This window comes from Pteropus vampyrus, unplaced genomic scaffold, assembly GCF_000151845.1.
Source record: "Pteropus vampyrus isolate Shadow unplaced genomic scaffold, Pvam_2.0 Scaffold96, whole genome shotgun sequence".
In the NCBI taxonomy this organism is placed as follows: domain Eukaryota; kingdom Metazoa; phylum Chordata; class Mammalia; order Chiroptera; family Pteropodidae; genus Pteropus; species Pteropus vampyrus.
Genome location: NW_011888877.1, coordinates 3,875,581 through 3,895,728, shown reverse-complemented (window position 1 = coordinate 3,895,728; position 20,148 = coordinate 3,875,581). Strand labels below are relative to the sequence as shown.

Genomic DNA, 20,148 nt, shown 5'->3' with positions numbered 1-20,148 from the left:
CACAAATACTGTATGACCTATATATATATATATATATATATATATATATATATATATATATTTTTTTAAAGAAAGAAACCTAACTCATAGAAAAAGAGGTCAGATTTGTGGGTACTAGAGGCAGGGGAGGGGAAGAGAGGCCCCGGGTTAAATGGCACAAACTTCCAGTTAGAAGCAAGCCCTAGGGATGTGATGTACAACACAGTGACTATAGTTTATGCTGCTCTATGGTGTATTTGAAAGTTGTTAAGAGTGTAAATCCTAAGAGTTCTTTCTCACTGGGGGATCATTTTATGAACTATATAGATGTCTACCCAATGTACTATATACTTGAAACTAATTTAAATAAATAAAATTTTTAAAAAAGGGGAAAAAAGTTCTTTCTCATCACAAGGAAAAAACTTATTTTGTTCTTTTTTTTGTACCTATCATGAGATAACAATAACTTATTGTGGTAATCATCTCACAATATATGTAAATCAAATTATTATGCTGTACACCTTAAGCTTATACAGTGCTATGTCAATTATATCTCAATAAAACTGGAAAATTAGCACAGAGTTATAAACATTATTAAATTTTATTAACAAAAACTTTGTACATTTTCTTTAATACATGTAGATTTTTACATCTAGGTAAAATAACAACACATTCAAAATTTACCATTTATACAAATTGTTACAGAATAACAACCAGTGGGTTAAATAAGTAAAATAAACCACACCGATTTTTTTTAAATTATCTACAAAAGATGTGACTTTCTTTAAAATTCCCCTGAACATATAAAAATAAATTAATTTTACTTTTCAATTAAATCTACCAATTAGAAATATTACAAATCAAAATATCAATGTTATCTTATGAATTTTTCACAATACAAAACAGATTCACAAAACCTTATTTACAGAAATGAGGTAAGAACTGTGCAATGTTTAACCAAGAGACATATTGCAGAATTAACATGTTCTTCCAGCTAAGTACACAGTGGAGGTCTAGTTACAGCTGGGTCTTTTCCACTAATAATTCACACATTTAAGAACAGTTTAATGATTACGTCCCCAATTGTTTGGTGTATACACTGTCACACTAGGAGTGTGGCTATCCAAAGTAGAAGGGCTGTAATACAGATTTCGCCTGTTTTAGGAACTGTAGTGGTGGGTGGTTCTGTTTTGTTAGAAATCACTGTCAGCAATGGGAAGTTATTTAAATTAAAAAACAAAAATTCATACCAAATCCACTCGTTTTTCTTGTGACTCATTAGTGGATAAATACCCAGGTAATAGTTTTGCCTGAGCTATCTACGGTGGCATAGCAAGTTTTTTAATAAAGGCAGAACCATGGGGAAGGCTGCTGGTGCAACACTATTTCTACTACATGCAAGGACTGACTACAGTGCAAGCTCAGCTGTCTTGAGCCATGGTGACACCATGGAGGCACTAACAGGCACTTGATTCAGGCCAAACCCCACCAGCAGTTTCCAGAGTGGCCCCTCTTTCTGCAAGAAGTCTCACTTTGAATTGATCTGGTTTCCCCAGCAGCCTTAGAACTCAATTCAAGGTTTCTTTAAAATATGAGTAGGTTTTAACACTTAAAAAGAAAGAAAAAGAAAAAGAAAAGGAAAAGAAAAAGGTCATTACCTTTAGCAGAAGCAGACATTACCATTCTAACTTGATTACCAAAACTGGCCAAATCCAATTAGAAAGGAACTTTTTATAACTAAGATCGCCAAGTCTCAGTTGATCTATTTATTTGTAATATTTAACCAATAAAACTCCAGAAGAAGAAACTGGACAGTTCCTTGAAATTTAAGTTTTGACTCACAGTGCAAGCACACTGTAACTCAAACAAAATATCATATTTTCATATTCTAACTTGTACAATAAAATCAAATAGTTTATAAATGGAACAGGTCTTTAGCTTTGCTATTCAACTCTCCAATTTATAACAAAATTAGTTGTGTACCAACTATATTAACTTTCTCTTAAGCTGATAAACTCATGGCATGTAAATTATTTCACTGACAAAAGTTAGTTATTAAATTTTCTTTCAAAGTTCAAAAAATCTGGGTGAGGGGTGGGGGATATGGGAATTCCATTTCAGTGCAACAAAGCAACAAGAAAATCAATCAAAGCCTGACAAGAATGTCCTTGTGGCAGTGAACCCTTTGTTGTGCAGTTGGTTTCCTGTTGCATTTCTTCGAGGTGTAGTGAGAGGACTGCAAGGCAGCCAGAGGAAGTGCTCGCACAGCAGGACAGGCAATCGCTACATGTTTTTCAAGTGTCAACTTTTCTCTTGAGCGACAGGCCCAGTTTTATCACTAAGTCTCTGCAGTTAAAACAAAATCAGATGCATTAGTTAAATCAATTTTTGGCCCGCACTTGAGGTAATATCCTCCTAACTGAAATTATAACAGATAAAATTCCTTTTTCTCTACAAGTCGACATGGCTACTTTTCGGCATAATATAAAGACATGAATTTAGTGGTAAACATTATCAGTTGCTTTATAAACAGGAAATTCAGCAGTAAACAAAAACGGAAGTGCCCATGTGAGGGACAGAACTCGCAAGGAATGAGGCAGAAATCCTCCCTGAAATCGACTTTTCCACAGTAGTAACATGGTATTGTGGAAAATGAATTTGTTACGAACAAAGTCATGAGTTCTGATCCAACATGTGCTATTTATCCTTTGAACTTTAACCTGAGTCTCGTTTTACTAATCTATAAAAAAAAAATGGGGTTACAGCCTGTTACTTTTTTAAAGGTTAAAATCACACTTACTATTGTATCCGACAAAGACACCTGGCATATAACACAGTACTCATAAATAACTATTTTCCAGTCTTTTCCCCATTAGGTAATTAATATTCTGTTTATTTTAATTATTATTGTGCTAGTCCATTAAAAAATACATGTCATATTGTATGGAAAAATTAGCTTGTAATTAACTCACTTTTTGACACAAGAAAAAACTTAAGAGGAAAAAAACAGCACGAAAATTTCTACAATACAAAATCACTAAAATTTCCCAGGTAAGCAACATACTGGAGAAGTAACTAGGTTTGTGACAATGACAGTACGCATTCACAATCAGAAGTCAGAAACGATGGGCAAACAAAAAGCAATGAAGAGTTAATGAAAACCAATAATCTATACTTTAAACCAACTCTTGTTACTAAATACAAACTAAAGTTTCTGAAGACTAAAAGCACAGTAAACAGCAAGCTTTCAAAGTTATGGGAAATAGCAAACATTGTGACTTTTAACACTTTTATTTGCCAAGTCTCCCACCTCATTCTTTCCCTTCTTCCTTTTCCTGATGTCCAGTCTCCATTCTATATCCCAATATCCTTCCTCTAACAGGGTCCTGCCCTGAACTGGAATTTAGGGGGAACATTTACACTCCAGTAAAGTAGACCTAATCGAAGGGGAGAATTGATAGAAAGAAACAGCCTTAAAACGTGTGCTACTGTATGTAGAGCATACTGTTCCTGCATCCATTTTAATCTTAATTTGTACACTGAAAGGGTAAAATGCCATCACGCACATAAAAATAATAAAAACTTAAATTCCATTACAGATATGACTACAATTTACTTTCTTTTTAAATGTAATCTGGTGGAATAATTGAATAATTGGATTACCCTAAAATTTTCATATAAATTTTATTATAAATATAATTCAGTTTTAGGAAGCACTTCAGAGCAAAATAAATAACAAAAATATTCCTAAAATATCCAGATCGGTTCTATAATTAAACAAATTAAACAAAGATTTTCAAAAAGCACCAAGTATTGTCTTTGAGTGGACTGTCTCATACCATTTGCTATAAATAAAACATTTTTATTTTGAAAATTGCTGAATTATATAAAACAGCCTTCAAACCTTAGGTGCAAATTTGAACTGATATTCTTAACAGATTATATAAATTTGCTTAAATCTTTCAGGTTTACAATATCCAGCTGCTGAAACAACTGGTTTTAAGAAATTATTGGGGGAATAATATATTTAAAAAGAGAGAGAGACTAGAGAGGATCATCTCTCATTAATCGATAAAATTTTTATTATTTCACTAGATATAATAAAGCAAACACTTACTGTTACTTTCTGACTTGCATTATCGCCATGGATGGTGAGAAATGGGTTGGTGGTAGCTGGGTGAAGTGGTGGTGCCTGAGTACCTGCAAGGAGGTTGTTTATTGGTATTTGCGCTGGTCCCGAGATCTGTAGCTGCTGTAGTTCAGGTTGGTGGTGCTGCTGGTGGTGATGCTGTTGCATTAACTGATACAGAAGGGCCTGATGTTGCTCCTTAGGTAAAAACATGTGAAAGAAGATGAGTTCCCTGTCACAGAATTCAGCAGTCAGTAAAGCCTGCCTTTTCTATTTTCTTCTTTAATATGAGATTCACACCACTAAGACCATGAGCATCTCACCTAGAAAGATACGCTGTACTAGATAATAACCACCTACTATGAATGTCAACACCATCGGTGCACTGCTTATTTCAAAATGGGTAAATACAGGAGACTGCTATTCAAGTTAGGTTATCCATGACAATCGAGAACAGTAACTTAAAGAAGTCACAAGTTATCGGTGTTTGACTTTAGAGTGCACTATGTGGGTCAAATCCTTCTCATAATTCTTGAATCTTAAAATTAAAAGCTGTCATTCACACCAACAGAAAGAGTGTTTTCTTGATATAGTTATGAGACTACTGTTTATGGCAAGCATATATTTCATTTCTTGAGTGCTCACTATGAGCCAGGCACTGTTCTGAGACATATGTTTTTTGCTTGAGATATATCAGTGAGGAAAAAAACCCTGCCCTTACACAGCCTACCCTGGGGGGAAGAGAGAGAAACGAACAAAACATATGATTACTGCTAAGGCCAGGGGAAACAGGAGTGTGAGAAAGTATAGCAGGGTAGGGGTCATCTGAAGCAGACTGGTCAGAGGATTCTCCATGTGGATATGGGGGGTGGGGTGGAATTACCAGGCAGATGGAACAGCCAGTGCTAAGGGGCTACACTGAAGCCTATCCAGTATGATCAAGGGAGACAGCAAGGAGACCGGGCTGGAGTGGAGCGAGCGAGGAGGAGGCAGGACTGTGGGCCTCACAGTGGCGAGGCTTTTACTCAAGAGTAAAATGGGAAGCCAGTGGAAGGTGTGGGCAGAGTGACACAACCTGATTTAGGGTTTCTCGAAGGATTCGGTGGGAGGCGTCAGAGAAAGAAGAGTGAAGGATTTGGGCTTGAGCAACTGGGAGCTGCCATCAGCTGAGGAAGGGAAAGCCACGTGTAGAGCAGGTATGTGGTGGAAAACAATGAGTTCGGTTTGGGACATGTTACACTTGAAATGTCTATTAAGACGTCCAAGTGGAGGTATCAAGTAAGCGGTTGGAGGAAGAGACCTGGGCTGGAGATGCAGGTATCTATAGATGGGTGCTGTTTAAAGCTATGCAACGTGACGTTACTGAATTCTAGAGCACTCTAAAGATAAGAGGCTGAGGAGAAGAGGAGGACCCAGGAAAGGAGGCCATACAGGAATGGCCACTTAGGTAGAAAGAAAACCAAGACAATGTGGTATCCTGGAAACTAAGGGAAAAACGTGTTTCAAGGAGGGCGTGATCGACTCTGTCAGATGCTGCTGCCAGGTTAAGTGACGTAAAGAGCAAGAATTGCCCATGGGACTCCACACAATGTGAAGGCAATCTGGGAGGGGACAGTGACCAGAGAAACAGGGTAGCAGTTGGTGAGGGGAGGAAGGTCAAGAAAGCGTTTTTCTGAAGATGTGAGAAGTAAGTATGTCTTATAATAATCTTGCCTACATAAAGTTCAATGCTTGTAAATAAACAAACTTTACCTCACTACCTTGGCTGACAAAGGAAAAAGTAGAGTCGTTTTTAAACCTCTTTAGTCCTTTGGTCTCTGAGCAAGAATTTGTGCTAAAATCTCTCAATCCACCATGTTCTAGAACTGAGACATCTATATGTGCTATTATTAGAGTAAAATCTTGATTGACAGGAAGAATCCCCCAAAACTGGATTTTAGTACTTCATATTAAGATGAGGCAAGAGATAAGAAAATAAGCTCACACTTTAGAATAAGTATTTAAGAATTTATTTGATTTACCTTTAGACCCTTGTCCAAAGTATCTCTGCCATGTTTTCACCAATACAACATTAAACAGTGGGTTTCCTCAACCTCCTACCACAAAATCCACTGGCAGCTGCCCTGCCTGCCCTCTGATGAGTGGAATGTGCTCACAGCTCCTCTCCTTTCTTAGGAACTGTGCTGCTCTGAGAGCACCTTCCTCTCTCCCGCAGCAGAAACTGACCCATCAACACATATATGTGCCATAATTCAAAATGAATAGAAACTGCCTCCTCAGACTATGTCTTTCTTCCATTAGGTGCCCATTTCTCTGCTTTTTATAGTAAAACGTCTTTAGTTGCCTCTACTCCACCTTCACTTCCTCTCCTCCCATTTTCTTTTGAACCACGCAGTGAGGTTTTTACTTCTCACCAAAACCGCATTTGTGGAAAACCTCTAGACAGCCTAATCCAATAGTCCACTCTTACGTTACTCGCCAGAAGCATTTTACACAGTGGATTCCCTCGTTTCTTAACACGTTTTCTTTACATGGACCCTAGGTCATCACTCTCTCCGTTTTCCTAACTCATGGCCACTTTTTTCTGCTATCCTTTACTAGATTATTCTCCTTTTCCAGGATGTCCAGGGCTCTGTCCTCAGACACCGACTGGTCCTTATTTCCTCCTGATCTTATCAAATCCTGTGAATCTAAACATCGCATGTGCAGCAATGACCTCAAATTTATATGCCCAACCACAGCCTTTCCTTGGGCTCCGGTCTCCTAAATGCCTAGTAAACATCTAACTTGACCATCTAAATAGACACATCAAACTCAGGATGACCACAGAAGACTCCTGTTTTCTCTCCAAAACCTGTTCCTCCTAGTCATCCAAATCTCAGTAAAGGTCAACATCCAATTGCTTAGGACTCTTCTTTTTCTTGAATTCTGACAAACAAGTCTTGTTGGTTCTATCTTCAAAATGCATAATTTCAGTTTTTCACCACATTTATCATGCTATTTTAAGACACCAACATCTCTTACCTGGACTAGTCCAATAGTCTCCCTGTTTCTACTGTTTCCACCATCACCCTCCCCCCCAAGCCCCCACCCCGCCCACAACACACACAGCCTACTCTCCATAATGCAGCAGCTAAACTTTTTTTAAATGTGATTTATTATCATATCACTGTTCTGTTCAAAGCCCTCCAAGTAATTCTTTAAAATAATCCTGAAAAAGTGATGCTACATAAAACAAGTTTTTTAAAAATTGGGATAATTATTAAAGCTACGTGATTAGTATATTATACTTTGTACTTTTGGTACACTCGAAAATTTCTAAAACAGAAAGGTTAAAAAAAAAATCACCAACAGCTTTCCATAGCACTTAAGATAAATCTAAATTTCTTGCCACAGACAGCCAAACAAGACAGTCCATGATCTAGGCCAAGCCCACCCATCTGACCTTCTGCCCTCTGCACTAGCCTCTTTCACTCCGCAGCCATCATGGCCTTCTTTCTAGTCTTCAAAACATAAACACAAATCCAGCTGAAGTCTTTTATAGCTGCTGTTCTTTCTACCTAAAATGTGCTTTCTCTTCTATCCTCATGTCAAAAAATCATGCTCCTTTAACTTTTATTCAAGTGTCTGCTCAAAAGTCACCTACTCAAAGAAGCTCGGCAATCCTATCTAAAATGGCCCTCATCTTACTGTTCTCTTAGCCCCTTGATCTTGCTTTATTTTTCTTCTCAATACTTATCACTACCAAAAAGTATGTATTTATATATTATCCATCTCCCCTATCAGAATGAAGTTCCATGAAAACAGAAAGTCTTGTTCGCCACTCTATCATCAGATCCTACAAGAATACCACAGCACAAAGTTCTAATATTTATAAATGGATCAATATAATGTCACTGTAGGTATGAGACTATCCCAAATGGCAAGACATACTATTTTTGCATTATGCATCCTATAATGTTATTTCAAAAAGTAGGCAATCAACAGGCACACTAAATATCTATTATAACTGAGATCACTTTCTCCTAGTAAAAATCAAATATTATCAAAAGGAAGCACTTACTGGTGTGAGCTGTTGAGAATTTAACAACTGCTGAAATTGCTGTTGATGAAGAAATATTTGTCTTTGCTGGTCAGACAGTAATCCTAGTCCTGAGGCACTGAAAGAAGATTTAAATTCTTACTTTCTACTATATACCTTTAATGTTTTCTTAAATGTAAAATGAAAGACCACTCTTTGATTTGATGTTTGATAAGTTAACAAGTCAAATTTTTAATCAACAACACTTTTTGAAAATAATTATGCACAAATTTATTTGTGTGTGTGTGCACGCACATGCGTGGCATACAAATAAACAAGAATTCACATTGTTGAGAAATATTTTCCTTTTTATTGTAAACCAAGTGGGCACTTAGTTCTGTTAGGGACTAGAAACTTACATGTGTTTATAACATGCACATGTAATAATTTAGTAATTACTTAAGGCTAATTTAACCTACTGTAAGTAACACATATATAAAACAAGAAAGAATCCAAACATTCTACACTCAGTGGTATGACCTCGTCTTTTTGGTCAGCAAATGCTCAGTAAAATTAAGCACCAAAGAAGAGAGAGCCAGAAAAAATAGTTTACTAGTACCCACTGCAAGTCCATTTAAAATAATTTATTCTTCAAAGTATGTTCAATAACAACACGGCTTTAGTTTCCTTATTTTGAATAAACATTCAACTGAAATTCAAATACAATGAAACAGTGAATCTTACTCCCTGGAAATTCAAGATAAATATTTGACCTTCATCCTATATCAAAATCTTTGATTATAAAGCAACAAAATTACATAGCTGAATTTTAAGAAACCAATATTCATGTGATCTTCATTACAATATTACTTTTCTTTAGAATTTATGATACATGAAAGCAATATACAAGAGGATAAGAAAAATTAGCATTTAAAATAGACATCACAGATTAAGACAAAATTTCAGCACAGAATATATATGTAATGCTCTGTTACTAAAAGTGGTTTAACTTTGTTTTAATCTGAATTACTTAAGCTTCAAAAATAAATGGCTCTCAGTATAATATATTTAGTTTAAAAGTTTGATTTTAATTTTAATTTCTTAGCACATATCTATCTACAAGGAGTATTAAAATCCCAATCTAAAGCATGGTCAATGTGGTACTACGCTGCAGTGAAAAACCTGAGATATATTTAAGTAAATTTCTTACCTGTTAGTCAGTGTAGCTGGCATTGGATGAGTTGCATTAGGTGGTACAGTTGTGTGGGTGAGGGGGGCAGGGTTCTGGGATATTGTGACAGGGGTCTGAATAACCCCATTTAAAGCTCCTACAATGCCATTAATTGCCAGTTGGTTACCTGGCAAAGCTCCAATTATTCCACCCACTCCAGGCACGGCAGGAATGGTGGATGTTACAGTCTGCATTCCACCAGCCAGCGCCCCCACTGTCACACCATTGACCTGCTGAACTCCACTAACGCCTGAGCCCTGCTGAGCTGGACTCTGCCCGGCAGGAGGTGGAGTAGAAAGAGCTGATGAGCTGCTGGTGCTTTGTCCACTAGAGGTTAGGTCCTAACGGAAGAAAGAATAGAAACTTCAATTTTAAGAAATACAGTAAAACTGTTTAAAATAATTTTAAAACCATTTCATGTGATATACTATTGTTCATGAGTAAAACACACAAATGAAATTAACCACATCAAAATTACCTGATTTAATACAGGAAGAGAATTATCAGGTAAAAAGCTGTTTCCTAGATGAGGGCTCTTACTGCTGTTCAAGGAATCAGTAGCAGGAGCTAGAATAATAAAAGACAAAAATAAACCTATTTACCCTATTAAATTACATTATGTATAAGATTAAAGGCTTACAGAAAAGCTTATCCTCAAGCTTACATTAAAAACACTTAAATATTAAGTCTTGGTATTCCTAAGATCAGTTTAAACGTAAAGATCTATCTCTACTGAATACCATGGCTTTAAGTCAATAAAGCCATTATTACGCATTTAAAAAATTTTGTCATTAAATTATGTACTAAAGTTAGAACAAATTTAAGTTCATCACTCAACAGGATTCTTTATGCTCTTCGAAAATAACCTTTCATCCCTTTTCTACCAGTTATTATGTACTTACTATTTAAAAGATACTGAAAGTCTAGCCTACTATTCTTATACTATATATGCAATAAATATTTCCATACTTACCATTCTGTGCTGAGAACGCATGCATCTGATGGGATGGACTAGGATTTGTTGTTATTGTTGGAAAAGGCACTGAGAGCTGTGCATTCAGTAACTGAAGGCGTTCCTTTTTGGCAGTCAAGTTTTTAATCTGTTCCTCTAATCTTCGATTTTCAACTTGAAGTTGGTGTAATGACTTCAGCATTCCTAAAACTAACAAACATTTAGATGGCTTTTTACAAAGACAAATTCACACACAGGGCTAAGTATTTTAAAGACTTAAGTGTCGATAACTAGAAATGTTAAAACAGAAAAGCAGAAATTCTATTAAGCATTTCTAAATAACTAGGTTTTACTTCTAAATTTATGTGTAAATATAAAAATACCATAATATATTTATACATTTATAAGCATACTCAGAAAACCACCTACCTTGTTCAGGTAATTTCCATTCTCAATGAAAAATGACAAACATTTTATTTTCATCAAAATAAAAGCCTAATTAAAAGTGCCTGCCATGATTTTACATTAAAATCATATTTAAAATTAGACGGATTCGCATCAATATCCTTCGACACAATAAAGAGCACAAGTTTTGGTTTGATGCTTGGTAAAATCTAAGCGTTCCACGGGACAGGGAGAGAACCCTCCAAGCCCAGGAGCTAGGCATGCTGAGGCACACAGCCACCAGCAGGGGGCAGTGCATGCGCACCACAGCCCTGATCTCGGAGAAGGCCAGTCATCTATCTGTAAACGGGCTCCGTTTCTGTCCTGTCTCATCACCTCAAAAACAGTTTCAATTCCTTCCACAACTCCGATTGACAACACAGCGTGCTACTGTTATGCCACACTGACAGACACTTTAAAATTTTTATGTATTAAAAAGCTGTATTTGTTTAAAATGCCCTCAGGGCCTTCAAAAAACACAACTCTACTGGTACAGACACATATGGTCATTTCCCAAGGATTTAACTTTTATCCCTCCTCTTCAAGACCTCACAAAGAAACCCTTACTGCACCCGAATGACATGCAACAGGACTAAGCAAAACCTGTCCTACAGCTCTCACGTTTAAGGGTTATCCCAGCATGAACTTCCTCACATTTTTCCTGGCATTTTTTTGTCAGGGCATCATTCATAAAAATACCAATTTATGGGACTTGTCTATTAACAATAAGCAAAATGTTTTGTTTACATAAAATAAAGTAGCAAAAGTTTATATCCCAAAATAATAAAAACCACCTATTTTTTTCCCACAAAAATATATATCCTTAATAGTAGGCCACTTTTCCAGTTGACTACCACCTGCAGTTTAACTTTACTTTTTGACATTTTTCATGGCCCCTTCACCAACACTTAAAAGTATAAAGATACTAAATGTGTACATGTAATACATATTATGTATTTTAATAACTAAATGATATATAATATGTAAACATTACATATATATAACTTGGTATTATTTTCTTGCCCAAATTGTAAAATCAAGAAGATACTTAGTCATACTTGACTACATGCGTTTTTTTATAATAAATTCTCTCCAGAGGTGAGCAAATTTTCTTCAAACAATTAAGCTATGAGAAAAATATAACTCGTGTATTTTAGTACAAGTTAAAAACTGATAAAAACAAAGTACAATGAGAAACAAAGTGCCGATATTATAATAATTAGAAATGATAACAATAACCAGTGAACAGATAAGTGCTTTCTATGAACCAGGCAATGTTCCTTACATTTTTTTTTTATGTCATTTAACCCTCAAAATAACAGGCACATTATTATTCCCCCTCTGCAAACGGGAGACTAAAGCACACTGACATTTAAGAAACTCACCCACGATCACATTTTTAACAACAGGTAAAGACAGGATTCAAGTCCAAGCAGTAAAACTGTACAATCTGTTCTATTAAACCACTACACTGCATTTCTAACCATATTATATAAAGCATATCATAATTTCATTGCTAGACTTGAAGTATAACTTCTGTATCTGTCCACCTGTCTGTTCATCCACCCATCCATCTAGTCATCTTTTTTTAAAGACAAGAAAAGTATACTTACTGTCACTAGGAGTACCCTGTTCTAATAAAAATTGCTGTCCTTCACTCCACTGCCTTTCCAAAAGCTGTTCTATGCTGGCTGCTACTGGAGGCAGATTTTCCAAACTGTTGTTGCCTGGTTGATCGTAGCGAATCTGTAAGCTGCTTACAGGAGATCTGTTGAAAACATTAATTCTCAGGTTAAACAGGAGGAGAGTCCTATGAAAGAGTGAGCATTCATTTCTCACCTCATGCTGACCCCCTTCCTGCACAAGTTTTCTAACACCAGGCTGCCTATGCTAGAACTATAAAAAAGTATAATCTACCCTAAAAGTTTAGTAATTATCACTGTTCCTCCTTGAATTGTAAAATCAAGGGGATAGCTGGCCATATTTGATTAATTAAAAGCCACTAGAAAATATAAACACAACACCAATAATCTGTCAAATAGGCTGTAAAAGAACCCAACACAGGTGTATAAGACAAAAAGGAAAGAGGATTAGGAAGACTTTAAAATAACTAGCCAAAAGATATAAGAGTTCTACCATTCTGCTTTAATATGCAAAACATCAGAATAACACTGCACAATTATAATAATTTAGAAAGCATTTTAATTTATAACAAAATCTCAAATGAGTAAAAATAAATATTTAATAATTTTAAAGGAGCTTTCTATTATAAATTCAAAAATACTTATTTGTAAGTATTTTCATTATTAAGGAACATTATCAATACCAAAACAATATTTATTTGAGCCTTTTATACAAATATTTCTAAAATGTCTTAGATCTGTACTTTAAATGGTGATGATTTAAGCAACTCTTCCAAAAACAAATATTACTTATATTAAGATGAATATGTAATGTTCTCTCACCTACTTGTTTTAACCTAGTAAATGTGGCCATTTCTGGTTCCCAGCATCCATATTAACAGAACACATTAGTAAAGGACTCTAGAGTTTTCAAAGTGTTTCCACATAATTAGCTTATATATGATCTTCACAACGACCTAGTGAGAAATCAAAATCTGGCTCTATTTCCATCTGAGGAAATAAGATGGGGCTTTAGTGACCTGTCCAAAGACACACCACTGGTAAATGACAGAGCTGAGGATACAACTCAGGTCTTCTAACAATCCACTATTGTTCTGCCACCACCTTAATATGTTTCGCTACAAAAAACTCTTTAAATAATAAGTTTAACAAATGAGGCTTTTTTATTACATATGTAAACTTCATATGCTACATACAGTTGGCCATCCCTCTCCAAATAGTTTATTATGCCAGGATAATTTATGCTATTACCTTCCAGGCTGTTCTTTAAAGGACAATAAAAAGTTGAAAATATATGCTAAAAATAATTTTGTAACATTTATTGTGTTAAATTCCATTTAGCAAATGAAAAACAAAGCAACACACCAAGCAAAATAGCACTAAGAGATCTTAAGTAATTTCTGGGTGGCCTGTATGACACTTTAAGTTTAAAGGGGAAACACAGAAATGCTTCTTCCACTGAACATTAGAGCAAAAATCCATTAACTTCCTTCTTGGAAAAGAATAAAACAGTACAGAAGTATAAATTTACAGATTAGTCAAATGTTATTATCATTGTTTGCTTCAGCATCCTTGTCTTGAACGAAGGAATATTTAATTTTCTGCAGAGTTCAATTAGGAAAAACTACCACTTTTAGCTCACCCAAAAATTACATATGGAAAAGGCACTACTAAATGTATCACCAGAAAATAGCAAAATTAGAGGTTACTGGACTAATCTCTTTAATGATAAAGATGTTCCTTAACAGACCTTCTCCAACTAATCAGCAACATAGCAACACTGATATTCATGGTAGTCATCAGATACAATTTTTAATTTTTAACAGTTTTTAAATTCTCACAGCTGAAAATTTTAAATTCTCACACTTGAAAAAAGACTCTAGAATGGGCTTTTTCTTCCTTTTGCTCTCCATTCTCACCCAGTCTAACAGCATGCTCGAGGCAGAGATTACAAAACTGGAGAACAGAGAGAAAACAAACTAGAGGAAGGTGTGCAAGTTGAAAGTAGAATAAAATCAATAAAAAGATAGCCAGAGCCTAAAGTTCCACTGTCTTCTATAACTGACACAGTATTTCCATCTCTCATTCTCCCCACTGAGAATGGGACACTTAGATTGTGCTCAGAGAAATTCAACCAACCCTTCAGTACAACTCTGGTTAAGAGTATCCTGCTAAAAGGAATAACTTCACATATATTATATCTTAATAAGTAGTACCTGAATTCTTTCATATAATATCTAAGATAGTTTCACAGAACAATGTAATATGTATGCTATACTTTGATCCAATTTTAGGAATGAATTAGAGAGATTTTAGAGATGAGCCACAAAAACTTCATTTACTGAATCAGGAACTGGAAACTAAAGGGTTAAGTGCATTCCCCACAACAGACCTAAAACTGGAGCCCAAAGTTGAAAGCCTCGAGTCTGTAGCTTTAAGAGATTTTAAGACTATTTTATGAACAAAAAGAATTACCCAAATTAATGCATTAAAAGTACCAGCAGTTAAATATATAAATGATAAAAACAAGAGAGTTCAAATTGATTGGAAATGTATCGAGAGTTATGTCTTTTCAAAAGCTTAGAAATCTGTGTTTAAATTAATATTCAAATTAATTTATAATCATTTTTCTTGACTGTCCAGACATGCTTCTTATCTTCAGAATGCTTTTATAGCCTCACAAATGTACACTCTGCTGATAGGAGATAAAGAAGGTTCCAATCTCAACTGTTTCCTTTGCCTGTACTCGGCAGTGTAAATAATGCTTACCGCGGTGAGAGACTTCCTCGGGGTGAGCTTCCTCTGCCGACAAGGCTGCGGCTATTGTCTCCAAGATCTTGATCTGCAGTGCAAATATTTCATAGCTGATAAAGTGACTCTTAATAGATAAGAGGTTTTAAGCTCTTGCCCTAATTTTTCCTAAAACATACATAAAACTCTTACCACTATCTTTGCAGTTACTATGAAAGTAGAAGATCTACTATACTGCTAGTTTAGAATTGCTGAACTGTGGCATGTAAGGCGCTGTCCCTACACGTTTTTGTGGGTGTAGAAGGCCATGGATTATGTTCCGTTCTTTCATTCCTTTCAATTTTACAGCACAGAAGCGTGGTTTGCATTTGCAGTACCCTCCCCTCAGCCACTTTTAATTTCTACGGTTAAAGTAATGAATCACAGCTGTGGACAGCTAATCTGTATGCTTATCACAGCAAATCCTTATGCTTTGTATTTTTTAACACTTTGTATCCCAAGACAAATCATAAAATACATACTGTATCACATAGAGCCACACATCAAGACTCAAATTATGTATTACTACACAGATCTTCACACCAAAGATAAAGTTACATATAATAGTAAATATCTGAACTGACAAAAACAAGTAGAAACACAGAATTTTGTATTTAAAAGAAAAAAAATTTAATTTCTTCAAAATATTCCTTAGGTAACAGAGTATCTCTGCTTGAAAAGTAACTTTTATTTCTCCTACAGTTAGTTCCTTATAAAATCACCGAATCTGGCCTCTTTCAAGGTTGTCCTCCCCTGATTCTGAGTCAGGTAACCTCTGACCCTTAAAGGGTAAAGACATGACTGATCCATTCTTGGTGAACTGCTAAACCCATTCCCTTCCCCCAAACAGGCATGACTACTTGGACATGTCAACAAATGCTTAAGGATGGAATGAAACAAAGCAAATCCAGAGGCTCATTAAAACAGTACAAGAGGCAAATGCTACAAAATGTCAACTGCTAAAAATTCACAGGATTACTAAACACTGTAGAAATTCTCTAACAGGATTTTTTTTTTTAACCAAGTTTGTGTAATGCAATTTCATGAATTATGCAAATAAAGGTTTAGGCTATTCACAGAAAAGCCCAGTGTTATGTTACTTTCATTGCACAGAACTGAGAACTGAACACATCAATCACAAAAGTCACAGGAGACATTGTTGCATTCCTGCCTGCTGATGGCTCTGCTTAAACATTTACATTTCAGACAGTAAAAAAAGCACAGCACTATTTTGCAGCACAGCATACTATTTACTTCCAACTGTGATTCTTCTGGGTTTTTTTTTAAAGGCACCATCCTATATTAAGCACACCTTTAGACTTTTCAAACAAAATGAGCCAATTGGGGATAGAATTTTAGAGTTTAAAAATTCTTGAAAACTTACCTGTTTGAGTGTTTTCAGATTGAGCTATAAGAGCTGCCATTGAAGAATTTGGATTTAATCTATTGCCATACATATGAGATGGTGCCTGACTGAGAGAAGATCCAGAGAGGGTATTTGCCTAAATGAAAAGAATTACATAAATAAATTATATTTGAAAATATCTTAATACTTTTCCTCCTGATAGACCTGAAAAAATTTTTTCCAACCTCAAAATATAAGCAAAAATTCCTCACTTTCTGAAGAGCGAATTTCATTCTTACTTGTTTTACCAATCCAATACTTCAATTTTCGAAGTTACATACCTCCAAATTAAAAAAAAAAAAAAAAAAAGGACTGGCACAGTCAAAGTTAACTATTCCTGCTTTAATTTCAAAGTATCTCATCGATACCAAAACCCAGTGGGGCACGGTAACCATGTGAACATATGACTAATTATTTAATCGTATTAAACCATTTATAAAATAAGGGCAGGTAGACAACAGATGTCTAACAAATGCTTTGGTCTCTTATATCACAAGGCTGGCTAAGGAGGTCGAAAGGTCCAATTTCTACTTTTAGTATTTTAACTATACAGAGCCATATTTCCATTCCTTAACTCTGTCATTAGTAAAACCTGCACACTATTTTGTTACTTCCTATTTTGATAGACTTGGAAGCCTGCTGCTTTTTCTGTTTTGTTTTGTTTTTATTTTAAAAGAAAGCAAACAGGCATCACAAGTATGTTTTCTATACAATGCAGGGCTCAACGAATCACAGCTTTGCCCTGACCCCATATAAGGCACTGTCTTTTTGGCAGGAAGCCAGTTCTACTAACTGAAGAGCTAGTCCAAAGTTTGTAATTCATTCATGTTGCTAACCACAATTCTGAAGGCCTCTACTGGGACTTGTGCCAAACAAGGGAAAATGAACCCTTAAACAGATGAAGCTAAGGAGGCTGGCCAAAGTCTTGCGTAATCCAATGTAATAAAAATGCCTTCTTTGATGTGAATACTTTCTCCCACTTTCCAAGAATATTATAACCTTAAAATGTGGCATTGTGGAAGCAAATCTCTTGTACACAAAATACTGTTAACTCACAGAAGGCTATTACAAATCTGAAATACTCTTTGGATTTAACAGAACCACAAATTTCAAAGTATACTTCCTACTCTTTTTCATGAATGAAATGAAACTTAAGCTTTTATAAAATGAAATCATTGTATAGTTATCTCAGAACAAAATTCTGGAAAATAATTTCAAAGAATTGAAGCACAACTAATATAAAGAAGCTGAATAACAGCAAAACAAAAGATGTGGGACATTCTGACATGTATAACTGCACACAAGGGACCAAGACGACATAGTAGTTATAACAAGCAAAATATTACAGAGAATAAACTGTGTTTCTGGAAAGACTCAGATCCTGACATTATATCTGGCCTCTAGCCAACTTATTAAGGATGAAAATTGGACTTTAAATTCACAGAAAGTCTCTGTGATGTAGAATTCTGTCCTTGCTTTCCATTGTTCCAAAGGGTATATTTCACAGTTCATACTTTAATGTCTAAATTCAATCGGTCCATTTCTGGGTTTCATTTTTTCTCTTATTAAAGATAGGTATACAAAGCCAGTAAGTTTGTACTATAAAGTCCTGTTTAACAATTAGCCCTCAGTAAAAGGTAAGTCAAAAGTTTAACCTAAGGATCATACTGGACACTTGCCATGTATTTAGTAGCAAGACATACATAAAATATACAATTCATAAATGAAACTATATTAAAATTTTTTACCCTTCCAGAAGTCAAATACTTAGGAATCCTGGCTACTCATAAAATAACCTGAAAACAAAATAAAACAAAACAAAAAATCCAAACAAACAAAAAGATCATATGCTACTCATCCATGTGTTAAAATCTCAGGTAGCTTATACTTAAAAATTCTCTTTGCAGAGCCAATTTACTCTTATACTCTAGACATAATTCTAAAAAGATCAACTAAGCATATAGTAGATTAGAAGTGGAAAATTAATTAGAAAGAGGAAGAAGAAGTAATATTTTGAGACAGTTTGTTGGCAGCAAGAAATAACAGCTGACGGCAAGACAAGAGAGAAAAATATGAGCAAGGAGCGTGTTACAGGGTTAAGAGAGTGCCAGTGGGATGCTGCTCAAAGAACGTGGACATCTATGTGCCTCAGCACCCGCACCTTGGCCTCTTGAGTCTGCTTTTTCGTGCAGTCATCTTTTGGCTGAACCAGGACTAATATTATACCAGCTGGACTACTTTTTTAGTTCCAATTATCAATTTTATGAGCTGCCTTAGTCTCTTGATAAGAATCAAAAGATCCCACTCTAATCAGAAATATACCCTTTTACAGGAAGGGTTCCTTCTGCCAAGAGCTTTACATTTATCCTGATTAGCTTCAAATGTCTTGATGTCTCCAAATTATCTTAGTTTCCCTATCTATCCTGTGTTAGGCTCACCATACTAAAAGATCAAAATGCAAAGTAGTACAACAGCATAATAACTGATTTGCATAATGACTGTCATCAGAAAAAGATTAATCATCTTTAGCATAAGTCCAAAACAGGAATGTATGTTTTATAAAGATGGGAGGCAAAAGTAAATTAATAAAATAATAAACTAAAATGGGAATATATTCTTCATTATCCTGAATAACCAATTTCTCAAAATTTCTGAATGGGTAAACATCTGGTAGTTGTTTTTAAAAAATTATTGCATTTATCTAAAAAAACTTACAAGATATTAAAAATAAGTTATTAATTTTACCAGGTAAGGTTCTGTGGCATACATCTAAACCAAGGCTACATTAAAACTCTACTTTTTATCATTTTAAGCAAGTAACATGAGTCACCAAGGACTACAAATGTCTGACACTGCTTAGTCAGCACTTTTGAAGTGCTATTTAGAATGGTTAATATGCTGGGAACCTTTGATAGCTCTTGGCACCTTACTAACAAGAAACCCCTAACATTTTAGTGAAAGGATCTCACAACTTAGTAGCAACGGAGGAGCACAAGTGAGAGAGCAGAGAAAAAAAGGATGTCTTATAGAGGAGAGTACACATGTAATGTCTGGCATTTTGTAGACTCAAAAACCTTCGCTGTCACGAATAAGAAAGCACCAAGATTCAGGACGATGGAAGGATATCCACGTGAACCTGAAGAAACAGTGTTTTTGAAGCATAAAGGGCACTGAAAGCTTTTATGGAAAAGAAATCTGAAACAAGGAATAAAGGAAACAATACACACACACTTCTCCACAGCATACTTTGGACATGGATTTTAAAAAGTACACTGAAAGCAAATTACTAATGTGCCATAAGTTCACTTCAGAAGACCTAGTATAATGACTGGTAATTCTTTTTATAGGAAAGTAGCTACCTTATGACATTTCAGTTTTATCTCCCCAAGTAGGGAGAATGGCTATTGTGGACAGATATCCTCCTTGAGTCTACTGGCACTATAAGAATATGAGTTGTGAACACTGGGGAGGCTGAGTGAAGGGTACCCACAATGTACATGAACTCTATACTCCGCACTCTGTACTGTTTTTACAACTTTTCCATGCATTTAAAA

At 35.4% G+C, this 20,148-nt stretch overlaps 1 protein-coding gene across 21 annotated transcripts in view; it reads right to left on the bottom strand.

The window, feature by feature from the left end:
- Positions 1-561: 561 nt before the first annotated feature.
- Positions 562-20,148, bottom strand: part of MLLT10 (MLLT10, histone lysine methyltransferase DOT1L cofactor) — a 188,877-nt gene continuing 169,290 nt past the window's right edge. For 20 of the 21 annotated variants that reach the window (XM_011364391.2, XM_011364388.2, XM_011364387.2 and 17 more), the window contains 9 exons: positions 16,574-16,691; positions 15,169-15,241; positions 12,370-12,524; positions 10,334-10,522; positions 9,839-9,927; positions 9,340-9,701; positions 8,172-8,268; positions 4,097-4,306; positions 562-2,325 (listed from right to left, as the gene is read on the bottom strand). In XM_011364391.2, coding sequence (XP_011362693.1) covers positions 2,281-2,325; positions 4,097-4,306; positions 8,172-8,268; positions 9,340-9,701; positions 9,839-9,927; positions 10,334-10,522; positions 12,370-12,524; positions 15,169-15,241; positions 16,574-16,691 — 1,338 coding nt within the window. In that variant the 3' untranslated portion in view covers positions 562-2,280. Of the gene's footprint in view, positions 2,326-3,289; positions 3,417-4,096; positions 4,307-8,171; positions 8,269-9,339; positions 9,702-9,838; positions 9,928-10,333; positions 10,523-12,369; positions 12,525-15,168; positions 15,242-16,573; positions 16,692-20,148 lie in introns of all 21 variants that reach the window. The other variant, XR_002781365.1, reaches the window with a different exon arrangement.